General features: G+C 37.0%; 1 protein-coding gene across 1 annotated transcript in view; it reads left to right on the top strand.

Moving 5' to 3' along the window:
• The window catches only part of ACTR3 (actin related protein 3), a 73,414-nt gene that overhangs the window by 30,237 nt on the left and 30,832 nt on the right, over window positions 1–12,345 (top strand). The window contains exons 4-5 of the mRNA XM_032145951.2: window positions 6,892–7,002; window positions 11,138–11,233. Coding sequence (XP_032001842.1) covers window positions 6,892–7,002; window positions 11,138–11,233 — 207 coding nt within the window. The remainder of the gene's footprint in view (window positions 1–6,891; window positions 7,003–11,137; window positions 11,234–12,345) is intronic.

Raw genomic sequence — 12,345 nt, forward strand, 5'->3', positions numbered from 1 at the left:
GTACGTAGTGATATTTTGATATGTACAATGTGTGGTGATCAAGTCAATGTAAGTAGCATGTTCACCTCAAACATTTTTTGTGTTGAGAATATTCAGAATTCTCTGTTCTATCTGAAAATATATAATAAATTAACTGTAGTCATCCTGTAGTGCTATAGAACACTAGAACTTATTCTTCCTATTCAGCTGTAATTTTGTATCCTTTATTCAAGCTCTCCCTATTCCCTTCTTTCCCCTACCCTTTCCAGCCTCTAGTAACCACTTTTCTACTCTCTACTTACATGAAATCAATTTTTTTAGCTTTTGCACATGAATGAGAACATGCAATTTTTTATCTTTTAGTCCCTGGCTTATTTCACTTAATGTCCTTTGGGCTCATCTGTGTTGTCAGGAATGACAGGATTTCACTCTTTTTTATGACTGAATAGTACTGTGCATATATACTACACATATCCATATGGACACTTAGGTTAATTTCATATTTTGGCTATTGTGAAGAGTGCTGCAATAAACATGAGGGTGCAGGTATCTCTGATATAGTAATTTATTTTCCTTTGGGTATATACCCAGTAGTAGGATGGCTGGATCATATGGTAGTTCTATTTGTGGTTTTTTGAGGAGCCTCTGTACTATGCTTTATAGCGTCTTTATCTATTAACATTCCCTCCACAGTATATATGAGTTCCCTTTTCTGCACATCCTTGCCAGTATTTGTTATTTTTTGTCTGTTGGGTAATAGCCATTCTAACTGTGGTGAGATGATATTACTTTTTGGTTTTGATTTGCATTTTCCTGATGATTAGTCATGTTGGACATTTTTTTCATGTATTTGTTGGCCGTTTATGTGACTTCCTTTGAGAAATGTCTATTTAGATTATTTGCCCTTTTAAAAAAATTGGTGTTTTTTTTTTTTTCTTGCTGTTGAATTGAGTTCCTTATATATTCTGGATGTTAATCCCCTGTCAGATGTACAGTTTGCAGGCATTTTGACCCATTCCATAACTTGTATTTTCCCTCTGTTGATGGTTTTCCTCACAGAAGCGTTTTAATTTAATATAATCCCATTTGTCTATTTTTGCTTTTGTTGCCTGTGCTTCTGAGGTCTTCTTTGTAAAATCTTTTCCCGTCCCAGTGTTGTGAAAGGTTTCCTCTAAGTTTTCTTCTAGTACTTTTATAGTTTTGGGTCTTAGATTTAAATCTTTAATAAATTTTGAGTTGATTTTTGTATAAGGTGAGAGCTAGTGGTCTTGTTTCATAAGGAGAAACACTTTTGACTGGGTAGTAGTAGAGAGGAGAAAATAAGTTTAATTTTGAACACATTGTGTTTGAGGTACTTGTGAGACATCTGAGATTTTGTTAGTCAAATATGTGGATTTTGGAGGTAAGAAACAAGGCAGACCTGGAGACAGAGATTCAGAAGGTGTCAATTACCTCAGAGGGGATGAGATTACCTAGGGGAACGTATCACAGGGGAAGAAAACTAAGAGCAGTGTGCCAGTTAGGTTTGAGTAGAGGAAGAAAAGTCTGTGAAAGAGACTGAGAATGCATGGGTAGATATGTAGAGGTAGACACTGTAGAATGGTGCTGAGATGAGCTAGAGCCCGTAGATAATTTGCTGTCTTTAGCTACAAGGTGGTCATTTGTAACCTGAATGAGAATAGTTTTAGAAGATTAGTTGGGCTAGATGAAAGTAGTCTTTTGAGTGATAGGCCGGGAAAAAAGTAACAATAAGAGTACTGTTCATTGAGTTTGAATTGTGATTGGGAGGGACAGAGAGATGAAGAGACACATTTCAACGTTAAAATGGAAGACATGTCTGAATGCTAATATGAAAGAACTATTAGAAAGAGATTAAAGTAACAGGAAAGATAAGGTATAATCAAGGTCTCTGAAAAAGCTGGAGGGATGAAATCCAGAACACAGATGACTGAATTGACTTGAGGAATATCTTACATTATAATGGAAGTAAATGAGAAAAAAGACTTAAGTATGGAATCCATTTTACAGATTTGGGATCCATTTTACAGATTTGAATTCCTGACTGTTGGCTTCTGCTGCTTCTGTGAAATATGTAGTGGCATCATCTGCTGGTCATGGAATGGATGTGGGGAGAAGGTGAAATCTTAGTGGTAGGGGCGGTGTTGAAAATCATCATTGTGAAGAGTAAAGATGAACAAAGTAGAAGAGCAAAGGCTTGCCAGGCAAGGTTAGGTCCATTTGAGAATAATGATTATGAATTCTTAGTTTTAGCACCCGAGTTACAAATGTTTCTGCAGTATAATCAGCATTCTGGATATAGGCAAGTTTATGTTAGGGACATATGCTGGGTTGGATTTTGGTGGACGGGATGAAAAAAGCATATGTGAAATAAAGGTGATGGGTCAAAATCTAGACTGTGTATTTTGATGGCTAGGGAATAATTAAAGCAATCAGTGGACCAAAAGTCTTAATTGGTGTTCAGAAGAGCTCTCTTGAGGTGGTTGAGTATGCTAGAATAATAAGAGGTTGTGATCAGAGAAGGGTATACCTGCATTTCAGGGATTGAGAGGTGATAGTGATGATGATATGAGATCTATACTGTGGCCAAAATAGAAAAGAGATACCATTGAAGGTGATGAAGTCAGTCAGTCGAGAGGCCAGAGTTCCATTTCACTGATTCTGTCCACTCATTTTAAACGCATTTTTAAGTCTTCTAAGTGCTACTAACAAACCAGAACAAAACTTCTCTCAATCTTTATTCCTACCTTCTGTCCTCAGCAATTTAGCTATTTTTCTCTTTCCTTTTAAAACGACACTTCTTAGTGAGTCTCAAGATACTTGATATGCTCTTTGTTAAATCCAATTATATGTAACAGTTTTCATCCTTCTTGATTTGTCTTTCTTTTGCAGGATTACTCTAATGGTTATCTTCCTAACATGGAATATTTGTTGTTTTTTTTTTTGTTTTTTTTTGTTTTTTTTTTGAGACGGAGTCTGGCTCTGTCGCCCAGGCTAGAGTGCAGTGGCGCGATCTCGGCTCACTGCAACCTCCGACTTCCAGGTTCACGCCATTCTCCTGCCTCAGCCTCCCGAGTAGCTGAGACTACAGGTGCCCACCACCGTGCCCAGCTAATTTTTTATATTTTTAGTAGAGATGGGGTTTCACCATGTTAGCTAGGATGGTCTCGATCTCCTGACCTCATGATCTGCCCGCCTCGGCCTCCCAAAGTGCTGAGATTACAGGCGTGAGCCACTGCACCTGGCCTGTTTTGTTTGTTTTTATTTGTTGTTTCTATTGTCACTGATTTCTCCTTTACCTACTACTCAAACGTTGGTTTCTCCAGGCACTGCTTTCAGTTCTCTCTTTTTTTTTATCTTCTCATAAAATGGTGTAACCCAATCTTTTATTCTTTCATTACAGACTTTCTCCAGGTGATCTCATCCGTTCCTTTGTCTGCAACCACAGACGAGATCTCTACTTTCAGTTCCTTGACTACATCTTCACCTACCTATTTCCTGGCTCTTGAGTTTTAGTATATCTAAAACAAAATGTATTGTATATACTCCACTCTTGTTTATTCCAAGATCAGACAAAACACAATTTTTGTGTTTTGATTAATGGATCTTGTCCATCCTAACTTCAAAGCTGGAAACCTATTGCCATCTTCTGACTTTTTTCTTTTTTTTTTTTTGAGACAGGTGTCTTGCCCTGTTGCCCATGTTGGAATGCAGTGGTGAGATCTTGGCTCACTGCAGCTTTGAGTGATTCTTCCACCTCAGCCTCCTGAGTAGCGGGGACTACAGGTGTGTGCCACCACACCTGGCTAATTAAAAAAATTTTTTTTTTGTAGAGACAGGGTCTCACTACGTTGCCTAGGCTGGTCTCAAACTCCTGGGCTCAAGCCATCATCTCACCTTGGCCTCCCAAAGTGCTGGGATTATTGGTGTGAGCCACCATGCCCAGCCCTGTCTTACTCTTATTGACTGAGAAATCTTCAGTGTGGCCCAGTGTCATCCATACCACTGTTGGTACTCTTGTTCTCACTTGGTTCTGTTAAGCTTCATTTGAGCTTTCCCAATGCTGCTATAATAGTCTTCCTAAAAATTAAAGCTGTTCTTATTCCCCTGCTTAAAAATTTCTCTGCTGTTTTATTTCGTATAGAACAAAACCTAAATACAAGGCAAAGTTTTGAGAATCTAGTCCCTTTGATCTAGAACTGGTATATCGCTACACACCTTACCTCAAATCTTTTGGCACATACACTTCTCATTGATAACTTCAGTTTTGTTTTTGTATACCATGCAGTGTTTGTCTTTCTATACGTCTTTTTCTGTTCTCCACAAGTTCCTCCATACCTCTCATTCCCTTGCCAAAGAAAAACCAGAAAGCAGAACTGAGAATGTTGCTTCTTTAAGACCCAGCTTAGAGATGACCTCCTCAGTGAAACCTTTTCTCTCACAAAACAAGGTGGTCATCTTATTCAAGGAACTATTTATTTGACAGAGTGTTACTCTGTTGCCCAGGCTGGAGTGGAGTGATGTGATCTTGGCCTACTGCAACCTCTGACTCCTGGGTTCAAGAGATTCTCCTGCCTCAGCCTCCCCAGTAGCTGGGATTGTAGGTGCCTGCCACCATGCCTGACTGATTTTTGTATTTTCAGTGGAGATGGGTCTTCACCATATTGGCCAGGCTGGTCTTGAACTCCTGACCTCAAATGATCCACCCACCTCAACCTCCCAAAGTGCTGGGTTTACAGGCGTGAGCCATCGTGCTGACTTTTTTTTGGGGGACAGAGTCTTACTCTGTCGCCCAGGCTGGAGTGCAGCGGAGTGATCTTGGCTCACTGCAGCCTCTGCCTCCTGGGTTCAAGTGATTCTCCTGCCTCAGCCTCCCGAGTAGCTGGGATTATAGGCACGCACCACCACGCCTGGCTAATTTTTGTATTTTTAGTGGAGACGGGGTTTCACCATGTGGGCCAGGCTGGTCTCAAACTCCTGACCTCAGGTGATCTGCCTGCCTTGGCCTCCCAAAGTGCTGGGATTACAGGCATGAGCCACCACGCCCAGTTGGAACTTTATTTTTTTAAAAACCTGTAGTGTAATATTTGTTCGTATATATTTCTTTTACTAGACTGAGTTTTGTGTGTGCAGGATGTCTGTGTCCTTACCATTTGTGCCAGTGGCTTACAGTAGGTACACAGTAATAATTGATGAATAAATAATACTTAAAACATTTAAATTTGTAAACTTCCAATAATGTTAAAAATTGAATGATACACTAAACTGCAATTTTTTCCTTCCTTAAAGCAAACTGGGGAGTAGAAGTCCTTTTATAAATATAATGCCTTAAAAAGTAGTGTGGAAACTAGAGTAAGAAGTAGATGTTAGGGATTGATACTGCAAGGTATTTATTTCTTTGTTCATTAATTTGTTTAACTTTAGGTATTGAATGTGTATTATGTTCATGGAATTATATTCCGTTGCAGAGGTTCACAAACTTTCTCAGTGCCATTAGTGTCTCAGTAACATTTTTCACTGTGCCACCTAGATCAAAAGAAGTGTCTGATAGTTCTGTTTATTAAATACCTAGGTCCAGGCAACTTAGTAGCCACTTGAAAAAAAATAAGACACTTAAATTGGAAATATTATTTCACTGCTGAGTAATCACATTTCTGTTAGGATGCTTAGGCATTGCACAACTTCTCAAACCTGGAATCAGATGGGGCATTGCCACCCTGATTTCTTGTTTTATATCGATGTTATTTTATGTGATAACTTGGTTTTTATGCCAGCAACTGCTGACAAACCAACTTCCTTAAGAAATAATGTCATTGAAAGGAATATATAATAGTTTGATTTATTGTTGAAACTGAATTACTGTGACTTGTAGATCATGCAGTGTCCAACTGATGTTGAGTAACACTGTATTTCCCTGGAAAATTTAAAATAACTTTGTGGCGCCTTTGTGAATTTATGGTAGTACACTGGGGTGCTGTCTTAGTTCATTTTCTGTTGCTATAATGAATACTTGAGATGGAGTAATTTATAAAGAAAAGAGGTTTATTTTGGCTCGTGGTTCTGGAGGTGAGGAAGTCCAAGATGAGTTGGCCACATCTGATTGACCTCTGGTAAGGACCTCATACTGCTTCACAACATATTGGGGAATGGAAGAGGAAAGGGACAAAATACAAGGGACAGCCTCACTTTATAACAGTCTGCCTTCAACTCTCTGGAGAATTAACTCAGTCCTGCTGAGAGCTGCATTAATTCCTCTAATGACCTGATCACCTCTTAAAGGCCCCACCACCTCTTGATACTGTAACAGTGGCAATTAAATTTTAACATGAGTTTTGGTGGGAACACACCACATCCAAATCATAGTAGGTATCTTGGCACACAGTTTTGGAAGCATGACTCTTAAACATTTATAAAACTTTTCTTATAACATTTTATATGCTTGATTCTTATGATTATTCTAGGTATGTACTTACCAGGTGCACTTTTTATATTTGGCATACAATAAATACTTGTTAATGACCTAATGCATTAAAAATTAAGGAAATTGTGATATAGTTTTTTAGGCTTAATTTTTGTAGGCTAACTTATCCTTTTATTACAAAACTTAAAATCTAGAAAGACTAGTACAATGACCTTCCATCTAGATTTAACAGTTTTTAACATTTTGACATACTCACTTTGTTTTTATTGAACTATCCATCTGACAGTGCGTTGTTGAACTAATTTATCTTTAAATCCTTAAGTGCACACCTTTTAAGGATGTTCTATAGTATTACACCTATGAATATATCCTCATCTAATATCCACTAATGATCTAATATTTCCTTTTTTGTATTTTTATTTATTTTTTATATTAATAAGATTTAATTTGTATTTCCCTTTTTGTTTTAATAGTGGCCAATCCGCCATGGTATAGTTGAAGATTGGGACTTAATGGAAAGATTTATGGAGCAAGTGATCTTTAAATATTTAAGGGCAGAACCTGAAGACCATTATTTTCTTTTGGTAAGTTACAAGTTATAATTTCACTGAGGAAATTTTTGAATACACTTAATGAGAACATTTTCATCACACTTCTTTGGTATACTTTGGTTATTAAATTGCCATATGTCTAAATGACTTTGTAATAAAGCTGTATCATCTTTAAGACCATCTAGTTATGGCTACAGGAGAATAGTAGTATGTCAAAGCACCACATTTTAAACACCTAAGAAGTGCTTTTGGTAGTTAATATCTAATCTTTATGATAGGAACAGTAAGTAATGTTCAGAAAAATGTTGGAAACCTGTGGCACTTCCTTTTTTGCTTAAAAAACAATGGTCTGATTATTATATCGGTATTTCTTCATAACAAAAATACAATATAATTTAACTTTTAAACGTCTTTTTATTGAAGCAATGCATGTTCATAACTTAAAAAATCAAATGACTTTATAAGATTTAAAACAACAAAATAACACTTTCCTTTCTTACCTGTCCCAACCTTTGGTTCATATTCCCTGGAGGCAAACATTTTCAATTTTAACAAAGTTTGCCCTGGTAGTAATCTTTTAACATGTTTCTTTTATTTAACATTTTTTTTATTTCATATGTTTTTAAAAATATTATACGTTATTTACCAACTTCTTAATAGGAAAAATGAGAATTTCCCTTTTTTCCTTTTCTCTCCCTCAACACAAAATACCTATCTTTCCCACTCCTCACATTGTAGTTATATCACAATTTTTGGTTAAATCAATATTCTGTGTCTTTTGGTGATTTTGATGGACTATAAAGTTGAAAGAACCATACTATGGACACTCATACACCCACAATCTAGATTTGATGATTAACATTAACATATGGCTGTAATTGCTTCATGACGTCTATCCATCTTTCACTTCATTTTAGTTTTTAAATCACTTCAAAGTGAGTTGCAAATGGGAGTCATTTGACCCCTAAGTACTTTAGCACTTCTTTCATCAACTAGAGCTATCATTTGTGTATGGTTATTCTTTTCATATAAAATTTACGTATCATGAATCACCGGTCTGCACCATTCAGTGGATTTTGACCAGGGTTTGGCAAACTTTCTAAAGGAGCAGACAGCAAATATTTTTGGCTTTGCAGGGGATATAGTCCCTGAGGAAACTTAATGAGAACTTTTTATACAATGGTCCCTGTCACAGCTACTCAGCTGTGCTGTTGTAGCATGTTGGCAGCCATAGACAATACTTAAATTCATAGATTATGTCTGGGTTCCAATAAATTTTTTTTTTACCAAAACAGGTGGTGCTGTATTTGACCTACAGGATGCATGATGTGGTTTGTCCAATCTTTGTCAGTTACATACATCTGTGTAACCTAAACTCTTACCAAGATACAGATAAATTACTATCAGGCTGGAAAGTTTTCTCATGCCCTTTTGTAATTAGTCTCTGCCCCCGTGCCCTAGTGACAACCACTGTTTTGTTTCTTTTTCATCTGAGATTAGCTTTGCCCGTGTTTGAGTGTCAAATAATGGAATCATGCAATATGTGTATTTTGGTGAAACTTTTACTTAGCATAATCTGGAGATTGATTCATGTTGCATATACTGGTGATTTGTTGCTTTTTGTTGCTGGATTGTATTCCATTGTATAAATTTGCCTCACTTTATCCATTTTCCTGTTGATGAATATTTGGGCTATTTTTAGTTTTTTTTTTTTTTTTTTTCAAGACAGGATTTTGCTCTGTTGTTCAGGCTGGAATGCAGTGGACCAATCATGGCTCACTGCAGTGTTGACCTCCCAGTTCAAACAGTTCTCCCAGCTCAGATTCCTGAGTAGCTAGAACACACATGCGCGGGCCACCACACCTGGGTAATGTGTTCTGGTTTAGAGATGGAGTCTCACTTTGTCGCCCAGGCTGGTCTTGAACTCCTGGGCTCCAAGTGATCCTCCTGCCATGGCCTCTCAAAGTGCTGCCACCATGTCTGGCTTAGTTCTAGTTTTTGGTTATAATAAAATAATTTGACCATTGTGAACCTTCTTCTACAAGACTTTTTGTGGACATATGTTTTCATTTCTCTTGTCTAAATACGTAAGTATGGAATTGCAGCATCATAGGGTAGGTACCTGATTGGTTTTTTTAGGGAAACTCGTGGGAACTTTTCCCAAGATGTTGAACCTTTTTGCACACCCCCCAGTGATGCATTAGTAATCTGGTTGCTCTATTCAAGATTTGGCTTATCAATCTTTTTTTTTTTTTTTTTTTGAGACAGAGTCTCGCTCTGTCACCCAGGCTGGAGTGCAGTGGCGTGATCTCGGCTCGCTGCAAGCTCCGCCTCTTGGGTCATGCCATTCTCCTGCCTCAGCCTCTCCGAGTAGCTGGGACTACAGGCGCCCGCCACCATGCCCAGCTAATTTTTTGTATTTTTAGTAGAGACGGGGTTTCACCGTGGTCTCGATCTCCTGACCTCGTGATCTGCCCGCCTCGGCCTCCCAAAGTGCTGGGATTACAAGCGTGAGCCACCGCGCCTGGCTTATCAATCTTTTATACGTTTTTTCTGAGACAGAGTCTTGCCCTGTCACCCAGGCTGGAGCGCAGTGGTGTGATCTTGGCTCACTGAAACCTCCCCGCCTCCCAGGTTTAAGGGATTCTTGTGCCTCAGCCTCCTGAGTAGCTGGGGTTACAGGCATGCACCGCCACACCCGGCTAACTTTTGTAATTTTAGTAGAGACAGGATTTTGCCATGTTGGCCAGGCTGGTCTTGAACTCCTAGCCTCAAGTAATCTGCCCACCTCGGCCTCCCAAAGTGCTGGGATTATAGGTGTGAGCTACTGTGCTGCTGGCTTGTCAGTCTTTAAAATTTTAGCCATTCTGGTGGGTGTGTAAGGTTTTTCATTTGCTTTTAATTTTAATTTTCATTTTCTGATTAATTATGTTGAGCAGTCTTTCATGTATGATTATTATTATTAGCTATTTGTATATTTTCCTTTGTGGGGTCCTCTGATTATCTTTTATGTAGATTTTTTTTTCTTGGAGTTTATAATTTCACTGCCTTGGTTTTTAGTTTACTTAATTTTGTACGTATTCATCAGTAAATTGTCTCCAGACTTTTAAACATAGCTCCAGAACCCTTCTAAAGAAGTTTAAACACCGCAGGGAGTTTAGCTGATAAAGGTTTTATGTAAGGTAACAGTATACTTAGTTGTTTTGCTTTATATTTCTTTTGAAATAATAATTTTAAAAATACTTAATTTTTAATGGATTCAAGTTTTATCACTTTTTCCCTTTGTGATTTGTGCTTCATAAATTTAAGGAATTATTCCTTACCTTCAGGTCAAAAAGAGAATTCTGTGTCTTTCAAATTTAAAATGTTTTCTTTTACATTTAAGTATTTGAGATACCTATTAGATTGCCAGTCAGACTCACAAGAGTCAGAGGTCTTACCCAGTGTTAATCTTTAAAAATTGAAACGATTTAAGTGATCATGAGGCATAGGTGAAATATGAAGTCCAAGACTGCCAGATCTCTGAGTCCTTCCTTGCCTCTTTAGAGTGTGTTCTGTCCCAGACTTAACCTATGAGGTTTCTAAGTGATGTATGCAGTCACATAAACAGAAGAGTGCTCTGCAAACATCTTGATTCTATGCTCTTAACAGGTAAATTAATATAACATTTTTCAGAAAGCTGTACCATTAGATCTGTAGAATCTCGGCTTGTTTACTGTAATCCTATATAGTTCGGGGACATTCTTCTAAAAGCATTACTTAAATGAGGGCTCTCCCACTGGCAAATACCATCGATGTTTTTTCTGGAGGTTTGTCATTACCATTTTAAAGGATGATTTGACTGGACTACCTTTTCCCTCCCTCCAGCCCTCTGTCTCCCTGCTTCATTTCTTTCTAATGTTTAATCTGTATGAGTGGTATGATATAGGCATTCAAGGTTGTTTTTTTTTTTTTTTAAATGTGAATTACCATATCGTTTTCAGATACGTATGGATATGTTTGAATTCTCAATAGTTTTCCTTTGATCTCTGTGTCTGTCTTTCTACTTGTAAATTTAATGCATTTTAAATAAAATGTTTGAAATAAATTACTTCTCATTTAAAAATTGTCAAGAAAGTTATCAAAATAATCTGATATTATCTATTTAAAATGTTATTTATTTCAATAGACTGAACCTCCATTGAATACTCCAGAAAACAGGGAATATACTGCTGAAATAATGTTTGAGTCCTTCAATGTTCCAGGCTTGTACATTGCTGTGCAGGTAAGCAAGTTCATACTTATCTAAGTTTGATTCTTAAATTTTAACCTAGTTTAATTTGCTGCCTAAAATACGTACTTTTTTTTTTTTTTTCTGCAAAGGTTTAAACATAATGTCAAAGCATGTTATACTTCTCTCCTGAATTGTTAATTTAGAAGTAATATTATGGGAAGTGGAGATATTTAGTCAGGAAAAGAGAAGTGTTAAAAAAGTAAGTTAGTGGGGTTTGGGTATTTCAAGGGCTTTCATAGGACAGAACTAAAGGAACTAATATTTATGGAATGCTTACTCCGTGACAAGAACATTGTATATATATTTATTCTTGTAAATAATCGTTTATCATTTATCCTTATAAATCTTTTTGTCCTTTATTATAGTCTTTTTTGATTGACTTATCTTTAAGTATATTTGACACCCTAATATTTCACTTTTCTTAATTTGTACATTTATCTGTATGGAACAGCTTCTTTCCCACCCCTCAGGATCAGAGCTTACCTCATTTTTTTTTTTCCTTGTAGCAAAGGCAATCCCTGACATAACACAAATGCTTTATATGTGTATTAATTCATTATTTCTATTAAATGTAGATATTTTTGTTTCTGTTTTTTTGTGGAGGAAGAAAACTAAAGCTGGAAGGCACCTTATTCAGAGTTAAGTGGTTAGCTGTGATACCAGGCAGCTGAGGTCTGTCTGACTTCGCTCTTTCTTGGGATCACACTGGTTTTTGTAACTCCACGGTACACAGAATCAAGAAATGATAATTACGGATGAATATTTTAACTTGGATAGCAAAGAACTTTTTAATGTTTAATGCAATCCATAAATTTAATGAACTGCCTTTTAAGTTCTCTGTTGCTAAAAATATTTAAGGAGTCACTTACACCTGTCATGAACTTTATAGAAGAATTCAGTCTTGAGTGGGAGGCCCTTTTTTAGTTCTTAGAATCTGAATAAAGTGAGGAGTTGGGAGAATTCATCTTTCACTTGAGAGTTTTTGCTTCTCATCTTATATTAAATATAATAAACTTATGTTTAACCATATTGTCAGGTAAAGCTTACTTTAAAACACTGGCATGATGAGCTTTGTTTCATTCCTCTGGAGTCGTAATTTGGTA

The sequence above is a fragment of the Hylobates moloch genome, unplaced genomic scaffold (assembly GCF_009828535.3).
Source record: "Hylobates moloch isolate HMO894 unplaced genomic scaffold, HMol_V3 SCAFFOLD_24, whole genome shotgun sequence".
Lineage (NCBI taxonomy): Eukaryota > Metazoa > Chordata > Mammalia > Primates > Hylobatidae > Hylobates > Hylobates moloch.